General features: G+C 44.0%; 1 protein-coding gene across 3 annotated transcripts in view; it reads right to left on the bottom strand.

Annotated features, from left to right (window-relative positions):
- FLT3 (fms related receptor tyrosine kinase 3) overlaps positions 1-15,984 on the bottom strand; it is a 70,019-nt gene extending 54,035 nt beyond the window's left edge. The window contains exon 1 of one of the 3 annotated variants that reach the window (XM_061434889.1): positions 15,826-15,984. Coding sequence is in view for 2 of the 3 variants with exons in the window: in XM_061434890.1 (XP_061290874.1) it covers positions 14,838-14,880 (43 nt within the window). In the remaining variant the exon portion in view is untranslated. Of the gene's footprint in view, positions 1-14,837; positions 14,976-15,825 lie in introns of those variants that run through there. The other 2 variants (XM_061434890.1, XM_061434888.1) reach the window with 2 other exon arrangements.
- Between the last annotated feature and the right edge of the window lie 8,074 nt (positions 15,985-24,058).

Here is a 24,058-nt window from a genome sequence, read left to right as displayed (position 1 = left end):
TAAATATTTATACATGTCATATTCTCTATTGGGTGACCCTTTTTACCTCTTATGACAATCTTTGGCTAAAGTCTATTTCGTCTGATGTAAGTATAGATATCTCTACTTTTGGTTTCCATGAGCATGCAGTATCTTTTTCCATCCCTTTACTTTTAGTCTGCGTGTGTCTTTAAAACTGATTAGGAACTTCCCAGGTGGCCCAGCGGTTAAGAATCCGCCAGCCAATACAGGGGACACAGGTTTGATTTCTGGTTTGGGCAGATCCCATGTGCCTTGGAGCAGCTAAGCCTGCTAGCCCCTCCACTGAAGCCAGTGCACTCTGGAGTCCACGTACCGCAACTACTGAGCCCACGCACTACAATCAGAGAATCCATGCACTGCAATGGAAAAGATCCTGCATGCTGCAACTAAGACCCAACACAGCCAAATAAATAAAAAATAAGTATTTTTATTTTTATTTATTTTTTTGAGCTTTTACTTCTTTATTTTATTTATTTAATTTTTAAATTTTATTTTATTTTTAAACTTTACAATATTGTATTAGTTTTGCCAAATATCAAAATGAATCCGCCACAGGTATACCTGTGTTCCCCATCCTGAACCCTCCTCCCAGGTATTCTTGGTAGCTGTTTTTTTTCTTTTAGCATTTCAAATATGTAATGCCATTCCTTTCTGGCCTACAAAGTCTCTGCTGAAAAATCTGCTGATAGTACTACAGAGGCTCCGCTGTTTTCCTTCTTGCTGCCTTTAAGATCTTCTCCTTGTCTTTAGTTTCTGACAGTGTATCTATAACGTGTCTCAGTAGGTCTCTTCACATTCATCTTATCTGGAAGTCTCTGGACTTCTTGGACCTGGATGTCTGTTGCTTATGCCCAGATGAGGGGATTTTTCAGCCATTATCTCTTTGAATAATTATTGTGCTCTTTCTCTTTCTCTTTGTCTTTTGGGACCCCTATAATGACTATTAGTTTAGTGTGATGGTATCTCTTAAGTTCCTTAAACTGTCTTCACTCTTTTCTTTTTTCCCTTATTGCTCCTCTGATTGGATCAATTCCACTGCTCTGTCTTTGATCTCAGTAATTCTTCCACCACATCTAGTTGGTTGGTGAACTCCTTTTCTGAATTTTTCAGTTATTGTATTCTTCTTACGGAGAAGGCAATGGCACCCCACTCCAGTAATCTTGCCTCGAAAATCCCATGGACGGAGGAGCCTGGTAGGCTGCAGTCTGTGGGGTCGCTAAGAGGCGGACATGACTGAGCGACTTCACTTGACTTTTCACTATCATGCATTGGAGAAGGAAATGGCAACCCACTCCAGTGTTCTTGCCTGGAGAATCCCAGGGACGGGGAGCCTGGTGGGCTGCTGTCTATGGGGTCGCACAGAGTCGGACATGACTGAAGTGACTTAGCAGCAGTAGCAGCAGCATTCTTCTTAAGCTTTCTCTCTCTGTGGAAATTCTCACTTTATTCATGTATTGTTCTCAGGGAGCATCAGTGAGCATCTTTATGACTGTTAGTTTGAACTCTTTTTTAAAAAACAACTCTTTATTTATTTATTTTTGGCTGCGCTGGGTCTTCTTCGCTGCCTGTGGGCTTTGTCTTGTTGCAGAGAGTGGAGGCTACTCTCCAGTCATGGTTATCAAACTTCTCATTGCAGTGGCTTCTCTTGTTGGATCATGCAGGCTCTAGAGTGCGGGCTCAGTAGTAGTTGTGACACATGGGCTCAGTTGCCTTACAGCACGTGGAATCTTCCCGAACCAGGAATGGAACCCACACCTTCTGCTTTGGCAAGGGGATTCTTAACCAGTGGACCACCAGGGAAGTCCTATTTTGAACTTTTTACAGGTAAATCACTTATCTCCATTTCACTAAGGTTTGTTTCTGGAGTTTTAACTTATTCTTTTGTTTGAAACACACTCCTTTCTTTCTTCATCATCTTTGATTATCTATGTTGGTTTCTGTGGATTAGATAAAAAGCCATATTATCCCAGTCTTCACAGAATAGCCTCTTGTAGAAGAAATCTTATCCATCCACCCAGGCTTAGTTCTTGGTTCAGTTCAGTTCAGTTCAGTCGTTCAGTCCTGTCCGACTCTTTGCAACCCCATGAACTGCAGCATGCCAGGCCTCCCTGTCCATCACTAACTCCCGGAGTTCACCCAAACTCATGTCCATCGAGTCTGTGATGCCATCCAGCCATCTCATCCTTTGTCGTCCCCTTCTCTTCCTGCCCCCAATCCCTCCCAGCATCAGGGTCTTTTCCAGTGAGTCAACTCTTCACATGAGGTGGCCAAAGTACTGGAGTTTCAGCTTCAGCATCAGTCCTTCTAAAGAACACCCAGGACTGATCTCCTTTAGAATGGACTGGTTGGATCTCCTTGCAGTCCAAGGGACTCTCAAGAGTCTCCTCCAACACCACAGTTCAAAAGCATCAATTCTTCAGCACTCAGCTTTCTTCACAGTCCAACTCTCACATGACCACTGGAAAAACCATAGCCTTGACTAGACAGACCTTTGTTGGCAAAGTAATGTCTCTGCTTTTGAATATGCTATCTAGGTTGGTCATAACTTTCCTTCCAAGGAGTAAGCGTCTTTTAATTCCATGGTTGCAATCACCATCTGCAGTGATTTTGGAGCCCAGAAAAATAAAGTCTGACACTGTTTCCACTGTTTCCCCATCTATTTGCCATGAAGTGATGGGACCGGATGCCATGATCTTTGTTTTCTGAATGTTGAGCTTTAAGCCAACTTTTTCCCTCTCCTCTTTCACTTTCATCAAGAGGTATTTTACTTCCTCTTCACTTTCTGCCATAAGGGTGGTGTCATCTGCATATCTGAGGTTCCTGATATTTCTCCTGGCAATCTTGATTCCAGCTTGTGCTTCTTCCAACCCAGCATTTCTCATGATGTACTCTGCATAGAAGTTAAATAAGCAGGGTGACAATATACAGCCTTGAAGTACTCCTTTTCCTATTTGGAACCAGTCTGTTGTTCCATGTCCAGTTCTAACTGTTGCTTCCTGACCTGCATATGGGTTTCTCAAAAGGCAGGTCAGGTAGTCTGGTATTCCCATCTCTTGAAGAATTTTCCACAGTTTATTGTGATCCACAGAGTCAAAGGCTTTGGCATAGTCAATAAAGCAGAAATAGATGTTTTTCTGGAACTCTCTTGCTTTTTTGATGATCCAGTGGATGTTGGCAATTTGATCTCTGGTTCCTCTGCCTTTTCTAAAACCATCTTGAACATCTGGAAGTTCATGTTTCATGTACTGCTGAAGTCTGGCTTGGAGAATTTTGAGCAATACTTTACTAGCATGTGAGATGAGTGCAATTGTGTGGTAGTTTGAGCATTCTTTGGCATTGCCTTTCTTTGGGATTGGAATGAAAACGGACCTTTTCCAGTCCTGTGGCCACTGCTGAGTTTTCCAAATTTGCTGACATATTGAGTGCAGCACTTTCACAGCATCATCTTTCAGGATTTGAAATAGCTCAACTGGAATTCCATCACCTCCACTAGCTTTGTTCATAATGATGCTTTCTAAGGCCCACTTGACTTCACACTGGAGGATGTCTGGCTCTAGGTGAGTGATCACGCCATCGTGATTATCTGGGTGGTGAAGATCTTTTTTGTACAGTTCTTCTGTGTATTCTTGACACCTCTTCTTAATATCTTCTGCTTCCTTTAGGTCATACCATTTATGTCCTTTATCGAACCCATCTTTGCATGAAGTGTTCCCTTGGGATCTCTAATTTTCTTGAAGAGATTTCTAGTCTTTCCCATTCTGTTGTTTTCCTCTATTTCTTTGCATTGATGGCTGAGGAAGGCTTTCTTATCTCTCCTTGCTATTCTTTGGAACTCTGCATTCAGATGCTTACATCTTTCCTTTTCTCCTTTGCTTTTCACTTCTCTTCTTTTCACAGCTATTTGTAAGGCCTCCTCAGACAGCCATTTTGCTTTTTTGCATTTCTTTTCCATGGGAATGGTCTTGATCCCTGTCTCCTTTACAATGTCACAAACCTCAGTCCATAGTTCATCAGGCACTCTATCTATCAGATCTAGTCCCTTAAATCTATTTCTCACTTCCACTGTATAAGGGATTTGATTTAGGTCATATCTGAATGGTCTAGTGGTTATCCCTACTTTCTTCAATTTCAGTCTGAATTTGGCAATAAGGAGTTCTTGGTAGTTTCTTAAATTACCTTTTTTGTGCTTATTGGCTCCCAGTAGTAAGGATGTGTCATGATTTGCCCGTGTCCTAAAGGGGAGGAGACTTTATTTTCTTGGGCTCCAAAATCACTGGGAACAGTGACTGCAGCTACAAAATTAAAAGGCGATAGCTCCTTGGATGCTATGACAAATCTAGACAGCATATTAAAAAGCAGAGACATCATTTTGCTGACAGAGGTCCATATAGTCAAAGCCATGGTTTTTCCAGTAGTCATGTATGGATGCGAAAGCTGGAGCATAAAAAAGGCTGAGTGCTGAAGAACTGATGTTTTTGAATTGTGGTGCTGGCAAAGACTCTTGAGAGTCCCTTGGACCACAGGGAGATCAAACCAGTCCATCCTAAAGGAAATCAACCCTGACTATTCATTGGAAGGATGGATGCTGAAGCTGAAGATCCAGTACTTTGGCCACCTGATGAGAAGCACTCACTGGAAAAGACCCTGATGCTGGGAAAGACTGAGGGCAGGAGGAGAAGGGGCTGACAGGACGAGATGGTTGGATGGCATCACTGCGTCAACGGACATGAGTGTGAGTAAACTCTGGGAAATAGTGAAGGACAGGAAAGCCTGGTGTGCTATAGTCCAAGGGGTCTCAGAGTCAGACACAACTTAGCGACTGAAAAACAACAACAACAGAGGGAAGATTTCAATTAGTACCTAGATGCACAGTGAAGCTGAACTCTCAGGCAGTGGCTTGTAAAATACACAAGCAGACCTCTTTCAGGGAAAGAATGGGAGCTAGTGTTTGTCTGCTTTCTCTGCACTGAGCCCTAAAGGATAGTCAGTTAATAACTGTTTCTTTGTTCACTACAGACCAGTGGGACCCACAAATGCAAGTCCTGCTGGCCACCAGATCAAGGAATGTGTCCTCTGGGTGGCAGTCACAAAGGCCATGGTTTTAGACACATGTATAAGCTCCTTTCAGAGAGATACCAGAGGGCAAATGTGTAAATGGTGCATCCAGCCTCCTCAGGCTCAGGCAGAATTGCAGTCAGTTCCTAGATGTATGTTAAATTAGGTTGAAAACGGACCTCTTGAAAAAGCATCAAAAATGGGCAGAAGACCTAATAGGCATTTGTTCAAAGAGAACATAGAGATGGTCAATAGGCACATGAAAAGATGCTCAACATCGCTAATTATTAGAGAAATGTGAATCAAAACTTCACTGAAGTATCATCTCACACCCATCAGAATGGCCATCATCAAAAAGTCTACAAATAATAAATGCTGGAGCGGGTATGGAGAAAAGGGGACCCCTCTATACTGTTGCTGGGAATATAAATTGGTACAGCCACCATGGAGAACAGTATGGAGGTTAGTTAAAAAAATAAAAACAGAGGGAATGCTCCGGTGGTCCAGGGTTAGGACTCCATGCTTCCACTGTCAGGAGCCTGGGTTTGATGCCTGGTTGGAGGACTGAGATTCTGCAAGCTGCATGGAATGGCCAAAAACAAAAACCAGAGTGATCGTATGATCCCGCAATCCTACTCCTGGGCATATATCCGGACAAAATGATCATTCAAAAAGATACATTCAGCCTAATGTTCATAGGAGCACTATTTACAATAGCCAAGACACATAAGCAACCTAAATGCCCATCGACAGAGAAACAGATAAAGATGAGGTATACATATACAACGGAACATTACTTAGCCATAAAAAAGAATGAAATAATGCCATTTGCAGCAACATGGATGGACCCAGTGATTATCATATTAAGTGAAGTATGAGACGGTGGGAGACAAATATCACATGGCATCACTTACATGTGGAATCCAAAAAATGGTACAAATGAACTCATTTACAAAACAAACAGACTCAGACACAGAAAACAAAGTATTGTTACCAAAGATGAAGGCTGGGCTAGGGATAAATTAGGAGCTTGGGATTAACAGATACACACTGCTATATATAAAGGAGAAAAACAACAAGGCTGTATTGTATAGTAGAGGGAACCATATTCATTGTCTTATAATAACCTATAGTGGAAAAAATCTGAAAAAGAATATGTATATACACGTATGTATAACTGAATTGCTTTGCTGTTCACTAGAAACTGCTACAGCATTGTAAACCAACTATACTTCAATAAAAGTTTTTTTTATTTGTTTTTAAATAGGCCTGTTTAAGGAAAAGACTGGGAGAAGGCTGTTTCTGTCTGTTGTCTCAGCACTGAGCCTGCGGGTATAGTCACAAGGAGTCTTTGCAAACCCTTTACAAACTGTTTCTTTGTTTGCTAGGGTCTCTTGGACACAAGTCCCATTGGCTTTCAGAGCCAGGTGTTTTAGGAGTCAGTTACCTGCTGTGATAACCCCGAACTTCAGCAAGTCATTTGACCTCTTTGGGTCTCACTTTTCTCATTTGGTAAAAGAGGGCAGTAGACCCATGTGGTATAATAAATATACTTGGCTTTAGATCAAAATGTATTTGGTCTTTCCCAGACCATGCATGCATGCTCAGTCGTGTCTGATTCTTTGTTACCCCATAGACTGTAGCCCCCGGGGATCCTCTGTCCATAGGATTCTCCAGGCAAGAATACTGGAGTGAGTTGCCATTTCCACCTCTGGGGGATCTTCCCAACCCAGGGATTGAACCTGCGTTGGCAGGTGGGTTCTTTACCACTGCACCACCTAGGAAGCACTCTTTCCTGGCACAAAGCTCCTAAAATCCTTAGAATTTCCTGAGCAACAGGGGTGTCTGTTGTTACTCACAATGAGCCCCTTCTGGGCACTCCAGAGTTTATGCTAACAAGGTGACTTAGGGTGGGGTGCCTCTGCAGCCCCAGGAGCTGGGGGGTTGTCCCAAGAAAGATCCAGAGGTTGGAGGGGTGAGGCTGAAAGCTGACCCGTGGGCAAACAGGGTGGGAAGTGTGCTAATTAAACGCTATAACAATTCTTGAACTGAGAGATCCAGTGAGCTTCCGGATTGGTGAACTGGATGACATTCCGAGCCCTCCCCACACCGCTTGCCTTGCCCTCTGTATCTCTTCCACCTGGCTATCCTGGAGTTATATCCTTTCATCATAAAACGGTAATCTAGCAAGCAAATTGTTTTTCTGAATTCTGTGAGCTGTTCCAGCAAAGTCATCAAAGTCAAGGAGGGGGTCCTGGGAACCTCTGACTTACAAGCCTGTGCTGGTGGCAACCTGGACTTGACACTGACATCTGATGGGGGTCAAGAGGGCTCTGAGCCCTTAACCTGTGGGATCTGATGCTATCTCTGGGGAGAGAGTGTCAGAATTGAGTTAAACTGTAGGACATCCAATTGTTTCCCAAGAACTGCTTGGTGTGGGGAACTCTCCCATCCCATATACATGGAGGCCAGCGGAGCCAGGAGTGGTCGTGTGAGTCCAGGGAAGGAGACTTGTGTGCTCTTCTTTGCACCTGGGACACTCTTATCGCTGTCATCTCGCCAGTCTCTGCTCTTTCTCATGATTTTAATAAACGACAGTCCATTTGCTCAGGAGTTTCAAATCCATACCTCCTATGTGTACGGCTATATATCTGGGTGGCCCCCAGGAACCTTACACTCAGACTGAACTCCCCCCTTTCTCCCCCCCCCACCCCCTCCTCTGTTAGTGCCAGCACACCCACTGTCCCCAAAGCCAGAAGTCACTTTCAACTCCTCCCTCTCCCCCACTTCCCATCATCCAGGCAGCTGCCAAGCCATGACATTTTGACCTCCGGATAATCCCCACATCTCTGCATGGCCCTGCCTCTCTTCCACCACTGCCCCAACTCCAGTCCTTGTCGCGTCTGGCCTGGCCGACTGCCAACTGCTTCCTCGCTGTCCTCTCTGCCATGTCTTGTCTGCCTGACATCCATCCTCGACACAGACCCCAAAACTGTCCTTCTGGAGTACATGTCAGTGCTCCGACATGCTGTCACTCCTTGCCTTCAAACCCTAAACAGCCTACAGCACTGGTCCTTACCCTTCTTGAGACACAGACCACACTGAAAAATCTGAGGAAAGCAATTAACCCTCACACACACACAAACACACACACACACTATACACACACACACAATATACACATACATTCATACACATAACACACCAATACACACACACACAAACACATACAATACACACACACAATATACACACACACACACACACATACACAAACACAGACAATATATACACATACATTCATACACATAACACACCAATACACACACAAACACATACAATACACACACACAATATACACACACATACACACACAATACACACACATACACAAACACACACAATATATACACATACATTCATACACATAACATACCAATACACACACGAACACAATACACACACAATACATACACATACACACAAACACACATGTACACACAAACACAATATATACACACATACACACAATACACACAGAGACATACACACACACACACAATATACAAACACATACACACACATATACACACAATACACACACACCCCAAAGGACACAATGGATCCCCTGAATTCCCTCCAGAGACTCTTGGGCCACAGGAGAACATCCAGGTCCTTTATCACACCACTAAAACACTCCTTACACATCACACACATCTGAGCCTCTGGAAGCTACCCATTGAACAGGCTTCATTTTCTGAGTTGACACCTTCGTAGATGAGAATTCCCTGATCCTGGGGGCCTTTTACATTGTGCCTCAGCAACTCAGGACGGAATTATGGAGTCCGTCTGCTCCGTGATTCTGACTTCTCTACTGTTCTCTTCACTGTCCTGTTTGCCTGGAAAGTCCTTATTCTCCCCTTCGCCTGTCAAGCCTTACCTTTCTTTCATTTATTTGCTTGGCTGTGCTGGATCTTAGTTGGGGCATGTGAACAGTTGGTCGTGGCATGTAGGATCTAGTTCCCCGACCCGGGATTAAACCTGGGGCCTCTGCACTGGGAGCACTAAATCTCAGTCACTGGACCGCTAGGGAAGCGCCTAAGTCTTAACTTTCTAATCAAGACTTGACATCACCTCTTCTGGGAAGCCTTGCCTGCTTTTCTCAGTCTGTGTTGGAGGCTCAACCTCGGTCCTTATTTCTAAAATTACACCGCAGTTTTCCTTTTACATGCTTACCCTGTGCCACCAACACCCCCAACACTAGACTGTGAGCAGGAATCTGAACTATGTGGCACCTGGCTGGCCCACATGGTGCTCCCAAGGGTCCAAGAAGGCAAGGAGAGAAACCACGTAACTAAATCCTGACGATTCCTTCCAACTTGAGGCATCTCTCTTTCTGCAAAGCACCTGTCTGACAGGGGATGAAGCTGCACTCTACAGGTATTATCTGATGAAGCGGTAAGATATTGCTTATCTCCCTTCCACAAATGAGGAGCTTAAGTGCAGAGACATTTCTGGCCAGAATAAAGAACTCAGGTTTTCTGACTGTGTTGCTCACCCTAACATATTCAACTGCATCATCTCCAAGAACAGAACCCCTAATGTTAGGAACATTGTAACTCAAATAGCAAAGCAGCGGAAGACTGAATTCAATGGGTATGTAACAATCAAAACACACTGGTTTCGGGCTTCTCTGGTAACTTGGTGGTCAAGAATCTGCAGGAGACACGGGTTCAATCCTTAATCTGGGAAGGACCCACGTGTGGAGGAGCAGCTAAGACCGTGCTCTGCAACTACTGAGTCAGTATTCTAGAGCCCGGGAGCCACAACCACTGAGCCCACTGCCACGAGTACTGAACTCAAGCGCCTAGAGTCTGAGCTTTAGAGCAAAAGAAGCCATGGTGATGAGAAGCCCGTGCCCCCACAACTAGAGCGTAGCTGCAACTCAAGAAAAAAAGCCCGAGCAGCAAGGAAGATCCAGCACAGCCAAAAAAAATAAATCAAAGTTTTAAAAAACATAATGGTTTAAAGAAATAATGACAATATCCTGTTTTAAAGTAGGCTGCAAATAATTTTATGGCAGATTCTTGGCTACCAATGGACTTACAATGACAGCAGTGAAAAAATACTTTTACTGTTTAACCTAAAAAAATAATAATAGTTCCTCTTTTGGATCTTATGCAATTCCTCTAGCCACAAAAGAACAGTGTGTGTGTACTTTATATTATTTTTAAATTTCCTCTACATGTGATGGGACCCATTGAACAGAATTGCGTGATTCCAACTAACGATCATCAGAGGGTTCTACAAAAGCTATTATCACTTGAAGACTTAAGGATGATCTAGCCATAGAGGTAATTCAATCACATATACGTAAATCTCACAGACCCCCAAACAACAGAAAAACCCTCAGCCATAGAACTATGGCCACCTAAGATAAAGCTAAGACATTTTTGGAAATCAATATTTGAAAAATAATAAGATCACAAAATCATCTTGATGAAAACCAAAAGCTTTATTCAGTCTTGCGAGATTCACAAGACTTTGCTATTTTGGAGTGAATAGCAAAGGGTACAGCATCGTAGCAAGAACAAGCTAAGCAAATTAAAAATGAGGCCAAGCTAGTTTCCAGCCCCTCGATTTCCCTCCCCCAAGTTCTTATTCCACTCCTCTTCAAGGTCCTTTTCAAAATCAAGAACAATGATAAAATACAATACTTTTGAGATTATTATTTTTTTTAAACCAAATCAGAATCTTGACCCAAAGATTAAGGCAATATCTGGTGGCTATTTGAAGATTCAGAGAGATCACAATCTTGAACACTGACAAGGGCTCTTGTCACATCGCTTCCTGAGTTTCATTAGAGGATGAAAAAGATGAGGGGAATAAAAGGAATTGCAGAGAAAGTCATGAAGCTGAGCCATCCTGTGGGCTTCTCAATTGAGCTGGGATGCTCTCTGGGGAGGAAAATGCAGCCAACAAATTTGTTCAAAGAACCATTTGGAAAATTGCTTCTTCCTAGAATCTTAAAAAAATAAATGGCCATATTTCATTCTGGAACAGTCCATTTAAAAAATTTCAAATGGAAGAGTCTTTTCATCCCCACAACCATTAAATCCAGTAATATCCATGTTTAAGTAGTCTTAGGCTACAAAATGGAGAAGCCGATGGCACCCCACTCCAGTACTCTTGCCAGGAAAATCCCATGGACGGAGGAGCCTGGTGGGCTGCAGTCCATGGGGTCGCTAAGAGTCAGACACAACTGAGTGACTTCACTTTCACGCATTGGAGAAGGAGATGGCAACCCACTCCAGTGTTCTTGCCTGGAGAATCCCAGGGACGGGAGCCTAGTGGGCTGCCATCTGTGGGGTCACAAAGAGTTGGACACGACTGAAGTGACTTAGCAGCAGCAGCAGCAGGCAACGAAAATCTTGGGATTCACGCTATTTTTCTCCTACAGATATCTATGGATCATGACAACTGTATTGGAAGGTTTAAACAACTGAAAGCAAACTTTGTACTGAAATGTTTTCTTGGAGAAAGGCAATGACCATGCATTTTTAAAATAGAATTGAATTAACTATTTATATGTAAGTTCCCCCGTCCCCATCTTTTTCATCTTTGTACCCTCATGGTGCCTAGCACTGAAATAGGTGTTCAGTAAAAGTTTGTCAAATAAATTTCTTTTTCTTCCTCATGGAGGCTCCCTCTTCATCTTTTTACCCCCCTGGAATATAAATGTCTTCCTCTCCCATACTTAAGATCTCATTACCTAACTGTTCTTCAGTTAAGCAACAGGAAACTTCAACAAGAACGAAATCTTTACTGATAACTAAAGGGTTAATGAAAGTGCCTTCTTAGTTATAAAAAGTGGAGCCAAGTAGTTAATAATGAAACCTAAGAGGATAATTTACTATAGATCCATTCGAAGTAACCAAGAAGAAATGAACAGCCAGTCTAAACTTGAAGGATAGCATGGATTAGAATGAGGCTTTTAGGATGAAAGGGTATCTTAACACCAGGTCACCAGGTCTGGTGTCCCCATCCAATCCAAACTTTACTGGGCATCCCTTCCGTCTACCTCCTTCTGAGTTGGTTCCCCTTAGGCTACCAGGTCACAAGCAAACAAAGTAAGATAAGCATCAAGATCAAAGGATGTCAACTAAATGTGAAGGTCAAAGCTCTGAATATGAATTTCCTGACACTAATGAGAGAAACAGTTATCACAGTTACTGAGATCCTGAAATCTTGCTCCTAGCTATGATCAGTACAGAATGCAATTAGGGCCATGAAGAGTCTGTGTCCACTCTTTAAGCACTACTTAGAAAACCTAATCATTCTTCTTGAAAGGTAGACCTTACAGTATAAGGGAAATGGGAATGGCATCTGATAATTCAATGTAGTTAGAGCTTTTTTTTAACATTTAAAGTCCTTGTTTTTTAGCCTCTCACTTTATGTTGCTTCATTCAAGGAAGTCTGTAATGGCAAGTCTTGACAAAGATGTGACAAGGAGCTCCATACGCTGTTAGCGGGAAGGCAAACTGGTGCAACCACTTCAGAAAACTGCTGGACAATATCTACCAAAACTGACATGTGCCTTTCTCTACAATCTAGGAATTTGATTTGAGGGTATCATCCAAAGAGAAATGAGTATTTCTGTCCCCAACCATGTAAAAGAGTACTCACAGCAGTCTTATACTCTTCACTACACAAAATTGGAGACACACAAAGTGTTCTTCAACAATAGAATGGATAGATTGCATAGTCTAGTCATACTAAGGAAATAGCACCTAGCAATTGAAAACAAAAACAAAAAACCACAGTTATTAAGAACAAAGTTGAATCTCATAATCACAATGCTGAGTGAAAGAAACTGGACATTAAAAAAAGAAACATAATAATGGTTTGGTTTACATGTAGTTCAAAAAAACAGGAAAAACCATGGAATCAGAAGTCAGAATAGTAAATGTGACTAAACCAGTGTGATTCTAATAAAATTCAAACCACTTTTTTTCCTCTCTAAAAAAAAGTCAGAATAGTGGCTACCTTGGGGGAGGGGGTGGAGTTCAAATTGCTCTTTATCTTCATGAAATAATGATTAGGCAGGTACCTGTGTATATAAAGGGCTTCCCTGGTGGTTCAGCTGGTCAAGAATCTGCCTGCAATGCCGGAGACCTGGGTTCCATCCCTGGGCTGGGAAGATCCCTTGGAGAAAGGAAAGGTTACCCACTCCAGTATTCTGGCCTGGAGAATTCCATGGACTGTATAGTCCATGGGGTTGCAAAGAGTCGGACACGACTGAGTGACTTTCATTGCACTCACTGTGTATATAAAACTTAATGGAGTTGTACTATTAAGATGTGTGCATATTTTCTATCTGTGAATTATGCCTCATTTAGAAAAATCTGGAGAGAGATGTAGGAATTTCTGAGATTGTCCTGAAATATAAAAGAATTCAATGCAGCTTATATACACTTGCATGTACTGATGTTTATACTTTCCCAAAGCCTTTGTATGTGACTGAAAAACCCACTTACCACTTCAGGTTATACATTAACAGAAAGCTAACTTCTTGTAATAGACTCTGAAAAACATATTGTACTGTACATTTAAAATGTACATATTTACCAATTAACAGAGATGTTTAGGAAATGCAAGATGCTTTTCTACTCTTTTCCCCCTTATGTTTTATTTTAACTCTATAATTCTGAATTATTTGAAACAAAAGCTACTGGAAATAATTCCTGCACGTCTATACTGCAAGTATTTTCTCCATGGACCACGGAAGATGCAAGACAGACTGCTAGGGTCTGGGAGCTGGAGAAGACACAGCCAGACTCCCTCCGTGGACAGAGCAGGACAGGCCCGCCAGGGGCAGTGAGTGATTATCCCCCAAGGCTGCAGAACTAGGACACGATCCGAGGCTTCCTGGCCCCCCAAACTCTGCCTCCTTCACCCTAAACGCAAATCAACCCTCTCCTCTTTCCAAACAGATGAACTGGATCTAAAGAGGATTTTTTTTTTCCCGGTAACAATTATGCTATCCAGATTATTTGGGAACAGTCAGCTGAGTCCTTGAAAAGCCTCTTGGGGTTTAACGCCAGGATAAAAATCGAGTACAAGAGGAGGGGGCAGCGGGTATTTTAAGATGTAAATCCCGTTTGCATAATATTTTCCAAAGTATCTATTCATTGATCCAGTCGACATTCGGCGGGGTGGGGGGTCGTTACCCGAGATGACTCGCTTTGGGGAGAACCCGGGCGCCTTTTCCCATCAGAGTTCACTCCCGACATCAAAACCTCAAAAGAAGAGTTGGAGACGCCACCCAGGAGTCTGCGGTACCGGGGTCGGCGCACGCAAGGTCCGGGTCCCCCGGCGCCCAGCTCGGGGCCGCAGACTCGGGCGGCTGGCCCAGAACCCGGGCGCGCCGGGCGGGCGGACGGGCGGGGCGGCCCGGGCCCCGCAGGCACCGATTCGGCGAGGCCGCCCGCGGGGTCGGGGCGGCCGGTGGGGACCGCGGCCCCGAGCCCGAGCGGCGACGCGAGACCAGCGGGAGGAGAACGCGGGGTGGGCCCGGCCGGGGCCGCGGGTGACTTCAGGGCGAGTCGGGAGGGCGCGGAAGAGGGGAGGGGCGCGGGAGCGAGAGACGGAGCGGGGCGGGGAGGCGCGCGGCGGCGGGGACGGAGGAGGCGCGCACCCGGTGCCCGCGCTGGGTGGGGGCCGGGGGCCGCGGGGGCTCGAGCGGGCGAGCGGGGCCTTACCGAGCAGCGGCAGCCGGCCGCCCAGGCGCGCCAACGCCGGCATGGCCTCCGGAGCCCGGGGTCCCCAGGCCGCACCGGCCCAGCCCTGCGATGCCGCCCTCCGCGGCGCGCCCCGCGCTGCAGGTGGCTCGCTTAAGGATGCGCGTCACCGACCGCAAATTCCCTCGGACTGGTGCAAAGTGGAAAGGGGGGGAGCATCCCTCTCCCCACCCGCAGGGGCTGTGCCGGGGCGCCGGTGCCTGGCGCAGCGCTGCGGCCGAGCCCACGTGCCCGCCGTGGTCCGCAGCCCGCGCTCCGCCGCGCCCGGGGCTCCCCGACTGTGAGGGGGAGACTGGGCGCGGTTCCGCCGGGGAGGTCGCAGGGGCTCGGCGGCCCCTGGCCGGGGAGGAGGCATGGCCAGAGCTGCCTGCTCCCTCCACCCCCCGCCCCGCCGGGAGTCCCGGAACCCTCTCGATGAGCGTGGGGACAGCTGAAGCCAGCCACCGTCCACCGCGCGCGCGAGAGGCTTTGAGGCCGCAGGGTGAGCGCTACAGCCCCGCGGCACGCGGACGCCCCAGGCTGGCGCGCGGGCAAGCGGAGGGTCGCGGTCCACGCTGGGTGGATCCTAACTGCGGACCCACGTTCTTTGTCCCCCCCCGCCCTGCTCCATCTCCTAGGATGCCCAGGATGCAGTCCACAGCGGCAGCAAGAAAAACAGGCTCGGTTTCAGTGTCAACCAAGGCAATCAGGGAAGCTAACATCAGCCATAGAAACAAAAGCAAAACACAGGTCATCTCGGGCTTTGATTTCTGCACTCGTAATTCTTGTTCTTCATTGCATAATATTTCTACTTGAAATTATTTCCTTTGCAATAAGTTGAAGATTGGAAAGCCCAGGATGTTGGCTCTGAGTCTTCCCTTAACCAGCCCTTGACCTTCACAAAGCCACTCATCCATCCTCTGAGAGTTCCCCCTTACCACCCCCCCCCCCCCGCCCACCCCTTGCTCACCAGTAATGGAGTGGAATGGACCACGCGGCTTATAATGTCTCCAAGTTCTAGCGATTCCATGCTTTTCATTATTTCAATCTTAATGTAATCTAGCGTGATAATTGACGTGCATTCTTGGCCAGACAGTCCTTTTCCTCAGCTGTAGCCTAGAGTAGGAAAATTTTCTCTCCTAGAGCATGACAGAAACTTGAAATGTGGTGCAGCCACTGTGGAAAACAGCGTGACAGTTTCTCCAAAAATTAAAAATAGAATTACCATATGATCCAGCATTTGCAATGTTGGGTGTATACCCAAAGGAACAGAAAGCAGGGTGATGAAAAGATGGTCTGTACAACCATATTCTAGGAACATTTTTAACAAAACCCAAAAGATGAAAGCAACCCACACGTCCATCATAGATTAATGGATAAACAAAATCCAGTGAATGGATAAAAATGGTATATACATACAATTGGGGCGTCCCTGGTGGCTCAGCGGCAAAGAATCCACCTGCCAATGCAGGAGACATGAGTTTGATCCCTGGTCTGGGAAGATTCCCCTGAAGAAGAAAATGGCAACCCACTCCAGTATTCTTGCCTGGAAAGTCCCATGGAACCTGGCATGCTATAGTTTATGAGGTGGTAAATAGTCAGACACGAACAACAACAATAGTTAGCGACAGAACAACAACATAATACAGCTAGGATCTTATTCAGCTTTAGAAAGGAAAGACATGCTTTGTTTTTTGTTTTTTTTTTTAGGAAAGACATTCTGACACATGCTACAACGTGGATGAACCTTGAGGGCATGTTAAGTGCAATAAGCCAGCGACAAAAAAACAGACACAGGTTCTATCCATATGAGTTCCCTAAAGTAGTCAAATTCTCGAGGCAGGAAGAATGGTTGGGTTGGGATGGGGGCTGGGGAGATGCGGAATGGAGATGGGAATGGAGAGTTGTTGTGTGGTGGGGACAGAGTTTCAGTTTTGCAAGATGAAGAGAGTTCTGGAGATTGGTTGCACAATAGTGTGCATGTATTTAACACAATTGTACACATAGAAATGTTTAAGATAGTAACTTTTATGTTATGTGCATTTTACCACAATTGAAAGTTAAAAAAACTTTTTTTTAAAGCATCTATCTTCAGTCAGACAGAACTAGAGAAAGAGACATTAAGTTCAGTGAGACATGAATAAAAGTGGTGAAGCAGGCTGGTGATGGGAAGAAGAGTGGGCTAGCAAGCCTTCCAATTGCCAAGATCCAAGGCATTACCTTTATTTATAGCTTGATCACTGCTTTCAAGGAAACTGATGGTTACAAGTTTGCAACAGATCAGCTTGGGTGGAGCACTGTTCAAGGACAGGAAATCAAATCAATAGTGCTGCTTTGTCAAAGAATCTTAGGTACACTGAAGAAAACTGTGAGAATGGAAGTGGGAGAAACATGAATGACTTCTTTGCACTCCTGATTCTCCCTGGAAATTGTTGGAGAAAAATAATTCTAGAAAGAGCAAATTTTATACACTGAAAATCTTGGAGTATGAGGTATAGTCTAACATTTTAAATTTTTTTAATTTTTAATTTATTTTTTAAAATTTATTTTACTGACGTGTAGTTGATTTGCAGTGTTGTTTTAATTTCTGCTCTACAGCAGAGTGGTTCAGGTATACATACATATGGTGGTGGTGGTTTAGTCACTAAATTGTGTCTGACTCTTGTGACCCCATGGACTGTAGCCTGCCAGTCTCCTCTGTCCATGGGATTCTCCAGGCAAGAATACTAGAGTGGGTTGCCATTTCCTTCTCCAGGGGGATCTTCCCAACCCAGGTCTCCTGCGTTGCAGGCAGATTCTTTACCAACTGACCTACGATGGAAGCCCCTATACACACATATATATGTATACATTCTTCTTTTATTCTTTTCCATTATGACTTATCACAGGATGTGGAATATAGTTCCCTGGGCTATACAATAGGATAGCCCAGGGAACTATATTGTTGTTTATCTCTTCTGCATATAGTGGTTTGCACCCGGTAATCCCAACCTCCCAATCCTCTCCTCCTCCTTCCCCCTCCCCCTAGGCTAACATGTAGAAGGTGAGGTGATGCCAGTCGATCATTTCCAGAAGTGTACCCAGAGTTCTGTCTAGTATGATACCTAATTTATTTGTCACAGTGACACTCAAGGAAGCTAGTCCAACATTATCTGGAGTCCTGCTGCTGCTGCTGCTAAGTCACTTCAGTCGTGTCCGACTCTGTGCAACCCCATAGACGGCAGCCCACCAGGCTCCCCCATCCCTGGGATTCTCCAGGCAAAAACACTGGAGTGGGTTGCCATTTCCTTCTCCAATGAGTGAAAGTGAAGTCTCTCAGTCGTATCTGACCCTTAGAGACCCCATGGACTGCAGCCTACCAGGCTCCTCCATCCATGGGATTTTCCAGGCAAGAGTACTGGAGTGGGGTGCCATTGGAGTCCTAGATTGCACAATTAGTCATGCACACTGTTGTATAAAATTTTGGTTCCAGAGCCTGTGACCTGAAGCAACCAGGAGGAATGAGATGAAGGGAGAAATGGGAGAAGAGTGAGCTTGTTTCTGGGCTGAATGGAGGGTGTTGCATGGGCCCTTTGTTGTTGTTTAGTTACGAAGTCATGTCTGACTCTTCTCAACCCGGTGGACTATAGCCCACCAGGCTCCTCTGTCCATGGGATTTCCCAAGCAAGAATGCTGGAGTGGATTACTGTTTCCTTCTCCAGGGGATCTTACAGAGCCAGGGATCAAACTCACGTCTTCTGCTTGGCAGGTGGATTCTTTACCACTGAGCCACCAGAGAAGCCCACACTGGCCCTACAAAGGATCTATTTTATCAGGATTCTTACCACTGTAATGCTTAGCTACGCAGAGCTATGCTGCATAGTAGTCCTTCATCTCATGAGTGTCTTTCCAGCTCTTACATTGCACAAATCTCTCTCCCTCCTCAAAAACTGTGACATATTTTCAATGACTGTAGGTGAAATGCCTTAATGACACTTAAAAAATACAAAGTGCTGTGGTTTCCTGAAAATAAGGGACAAGCAGAAGGAATGTTGGAATAGGATTCCTGTGAATTCTGTTGAAATATCAACTACATATAGTACAGGGTTACTCGTCTTTTATCAATAGAGAACACCAATTGGCAAAATCTGCCAATACCAAACATTAGCAAGAATTTGAATCAATGGATAACTCTTGTCCACTGCTAGTGGGAGTCTAAATTGGTATAAACACTTTGGACAATAGTTAGCCATCGATTGCTGATGTTGAGCATCTGCACATCTTACACTGAAGTTCCACCCCTGGACATACATACACTTTAGAGAAAGTTTGTACACACGCACTGGGAGGTATGACAAGAATGTTCATAGCATTATCATTTCTAATGTTAAGAAGTTGGAGACAATCCAAATGTCCTCTAACGAAAAGATAAAGTGGAGTTTATTCATCCAACGTACTAACCATATATCAGTGAAAATGAATGAACTACGGTTACAAGAAATGGCATGGATCAATCTCAAAAGCATCATGTTGAGAGGGAGAGAAAGCAGGTCATAGAGTAATAAAGGCAAACAAAGCTATATTCTCTTTAGGAATATACTCATAAGGGGTATAAAGAAAGTGAAAGAATAACTTTCAGGATTGGACTTCCCTGGTGGTACAGTGAATAAGAATCTGTCTGTCAATGCAGGGAACCAGGTTTGATTCCTGGTCTGGGAAAATCCCACATGTTTCTGGACAACAAAGGGCCACAACTGATGAAGCTGGAGCTCCTAGAACCTGTGCTCACCAACAAGGAAAGCCACCGCAGTGAGAAATCCTCGCATCTCAACAAAGAGTAGCCCTGCTCACCGTAACTAGAGAAAAGTCCACTTACCATCGAAGACCCAGTGTGGCCAAAAATAAAAAAAGTCAAAATAATGCTTACCCCTAGAATGGGGTGAAAAGAGATTTCATTAGTTACTGGCAATACTCTATTGCTTTTTACCTTTTGTGATGGATGCTGGATATTCATTTTCTTCCTTAAAATATAATTTTTATTCACTATAGCAGTGAATAATATATTTCATAGTAAAAGAAAACTCATCAAAGGTGGCAGTTTGACACATTTCCACCTATGAAAAAATCTTATCTAAAGAAACAAATATCATTTTAAGGATTTAAAACCCCATTAAAATTCAACTACCACTTTATAGGAAACGCTTGGGACAATGGAACATAGTAAACAATGACACAAGGATATAGTCAGAAAATTCTAGACCTTAGTAAATTTTATAAAACAAATAACCTGGTTTCATCAACAAAAATTTGTAAGAAAAAAGAGAAAGAGAGAGTTGGAGGCATGACCTACAGTTTAAAAGAAAACAAACAGAATATCAAGCAACTGAAGTGTGCAATGTGAAGATTTTATTTGGCTTCTGAGTTAAGCAAAGTGAAACCACATGTAGAGAATAATCAAATAAATGTGACAATAGATTTTATCTTCGATATTAAATAATCATTATTTAAAATTTTACTGTGTGCTAAATGATATTGTATGTATTTTTAAAATAGTTCCTATCTTTGTATAAGTGTCTATGAAATATTTATGGATAAAATGACATAAAATGGAGATATTGAGGGAAGAATAGAAAATGACAGCCAATGAATACAGGGTTTCTTTTTGGGGTGATGAAAATGTTCTAAAATCAGATTATGGCAATGGTTGCACAATGCTGTAAATGTACTAAAAACCATCGACTTATGCACTAAGTAGGCAAACTATAGGACATGTCAATTAGTTCTCAAAAAAGCTGCTTTAAAATGATATAAAGTCTGAGATTTTCTTCAAAGTAATTTGACGTGGGGAATTTGAGTGGAGGAATCAAACTGACCATGCGAGACTAACATCAAGCCTGATAGTTAAGTAAACTCGTTATACTCCTTTTAGAAATTTTCTATAAAGATTTGGGAGAGCGGGGAAGACTTTGAAACCATGGATCAGTGAAGTCATCCTGAATGTGCAGAAGATAACTATTCTTCCTTAGATGTCATCAGCTACTCTTTACTGTCATGTTACTGACCCACCTGAATGAGATGACCTAGAACATAACCCTTGGAACTGTTTCTGAGATGCAAACAGGGGAACTGCAAAACCCTGATGGCAGAATTTTGTGATAGCTGTTTAGGTCTAAGATGATATAAATAATCATCTTATAGTTGTTGACAACAGATAATGTATTCGCTTGTTAAGGCTGCTGTAACAAAGTACCACAAACTGAATGGCTTAAACAACAGATACTTATTGTCTCATGGTTCTGGAGGCAAGAGATTTGAGATGAAGATGGGGGGTAGGTTGCCTTCCAAGAGCTGTATGGGGGAATCTGTTCCATGCCTCGTGCTCCTAGCTTCTGAGGCTTTAGTGGCAATCTTTGGCATTTCTCGGCTTTTCCTGCACCACCTTGCTCTTTGTCTTCATCTTCCCATCTTCACTTCTTCCTGTGTGTGTCAGTCTCTGTGTTCAAATTTCCCCTTTTTATGAGGACACCAGTCATCCTGGATTAGAATCCACCCGAATGACCTCATTGTAACTTGATTACCTCCATAAAGAACTTACTTCCATATAAGATCACACTCTGAGATATAGGGGGTTAGAACTCCAAAATATTTTGGGGTCAGGGGAGGGAGGATGCAATTTAATGCACAAGAGATATATTTTGAAATCAAATGTTGTTCAGTCACTCAGTCATGTCCTATTCTGTGACCCCATGGACTGCAGCACACCAGGCTTTCCTGTCCTTCACCATCTTCTGGAACTTGCCCAAACTCATGCCTATTGAGTTAGTGATGCCATCCAATCATCCCATCCTCTGTCATCCCCTTCTCCTCTCGCCCTCAATCTTTCCCAGCATCAGGGTCTTTTCAAATGAGTCTTCTCTTCGCATCAGGTGGCCAAAGTACTGGAGCTTCAGCTTCAGCATCGGTCCTTCCAATGAATATTCAGGGTTGATTTCCTTCGGGATTGATTGGTTTGGTCTCCTTTGAAATCAATGCCTAGAAATTAATGCATATGATTCCTTTACAGATTAGTTGTTAACTGCTGTGTTCAATAGATTTCAAATTGATATTTTGTTTTGCAAGGAGATACAATCCGGATAACTTGGAAGTTAACACAAAAATGGGAGCAATTAAAAATTATGCTTGCATAAAAACCATATCCTAGTGTAAAGCACAGGGAACTAGACTCTATATCCTATAATAGACCGTAATGAAAAAGAATGTATATACAAGATGTATGTATATATAAAATGTACATATATTAAATGTGCATATATATATATAACTGAATCACTTTATAGTACAGCAGAAATTAACACATTCCACCTCATGCGAAGAGTTGACTCATTGGAAAAGACTCTGATGCTGGGAGGGATTGGGGGCAGGAGGAGAAGGGGACAACAGAAGATGAGATGGCTGGATGGCATCACTGACTCGATGGACATGAGTCTCAGTGAACTCCGAGAGTTGGTGATGGCCAGGGAGGCCTGGCGTGCTGTGATTCATGGGGTCGCAAAGAGTCGGACACGACTGAGCGACTGATCTGATCTGAAATCAACTATGTGTGCATGCATCCTCAGTTGCTTCCGACATATCCGACTCTTTGCAACTCTATGACTAGCCCGCCAGGCTCCTCTGTCCATGGGATTCTCCAAGCAAGAATACTAGAGCAGTTTGCCATTTCCTTCTCCAGGGGATCTTCCTGACCCAGGGCTCGAACCTGCATTTCCTGTGGTTCCTGTATTTCAGGCAGATTCTTTTTACCACTGAGCCACAGGGGAAGCCCAAATAAACTATACTTCAATTTTTAAAAATTGTGCTTTCAAAGAGTTTAAGGTAAGAAGGATACAAAACTATATACTATGACCCGTTTTAGGCTAAAATAAATATATAATGAAAATAAAAACAAAATTGAAGGAAAGGGGTAGAGTTTTAGCAAACCAAGAAAGTCTTAACACTCAACTAATTAACATACATCAGACAAATGGAATAGACAGCAGTGGACCTATGGGAAGCAGATTATGAGAGAGGGAACTTAGATTCATTTACATATCAGGGGAGACCAAAAGTGGCTCTATTGTCGCAGCCGAGAGGAGAGGACTTGGAAGAGCCACAACCCTACAGGGGCAAGGAAAATAAGGGGACTAATTGGTCGGGGAGGACAGGATAGCACCCTAGCCCCTCCCCCTAGGGAGCCAGAGAAAGAGGACCTCAGGGAGGGTGAAGACAGGGAGGCCCAGTCAGTGTGCCTGTATGCTAAGTTGCTTCAGTCATGTCCGACTCTGCGACTCTGCAACCCCAGGGGCTGTAGCCCGCTAGGCTCCTCTGTCCTTGGGATTCTCCAGGCAAGAATACTGGAGTGGGTTGCCATGCCCTCCTCCAGGCTGGTCAGTGTAGGCTGGCCCAAAGCCTAGCAGTGGAATTTTCAGATATTAAAAAAGGACTTGTTTTTCTTTCTTTTTAAAAATTAATTAATTTAATTAGTTAATTTTGTTTTGGCTGCCCCATGTGGCTTGCAGGGTTTGTCATGGTCTTAGTGAGGGTTGGGAAAGAATTTCCAGATATGAGGCAGAAAGAGAGAACAGTTTATTAGAGTGGGAGACGCTGTTAGAACAGCGAGCCAGCTTGAGGGAGAGCTGACACCTTTTGCAGGCTAGTAGCCAATTTTTCCTGGAGAAGGAAATGGCAGCCCACTGCAGTATTCTTGCCTGGAGAATCTCGTGGACAGAGGAGCCTGACGGGCTACACAGTCCATGGGGTCGCAAAGAGTCGGACACAACTGAGCGACTCACACACACACTCACAGCTGATTTTTATAGCCTGAAGACAGAGAAAATTCCTATTGAAAGGGTGGTAGTAGGTAATTGGTTAGGATGGTATACGTTGGGTGGTAGAGTGGATATTTTACCTAATATGACATCAGGAGACTGGCTGGTTTAGATCAGGAGGCTCATGGCAACTGTTGCTATGGAGCTTGGTTAATTCTGGAAATTTTTGTCCTCTGACCTTGGTATAAGGCTCCAAACTTGTGACCTTGGTATAGGGCTCTATGTGGTTCTTGGCTCCCCAACCAGGGACTGAACCCTGGCTGTGGCAGTGAACATGCTGAGTCCTAATTACTGGACCACCAGGGAATTCCCAAAAAGGACTTGCTTTTCTTGTCCACAAGGCTCAGGAGTAACAGAGTT

The sequence above is a fragment of the Bos javanicus genome, chromosome 12 (genome assembly GCF_032452875.1).
Source record: "Bos javanicus breed banteng chromosome 12, ARS-OSU_banteng_1.0, whole genome shotgun sequence".
NCBI lineage: Eukaryota > Metazoa > Chordata > Mammalia > Artiodactyla > Bovidae > Bos > Bos javanicus.
This window is presented reverse-complemented; position numbering and strand designations above follow the sequence as displayed.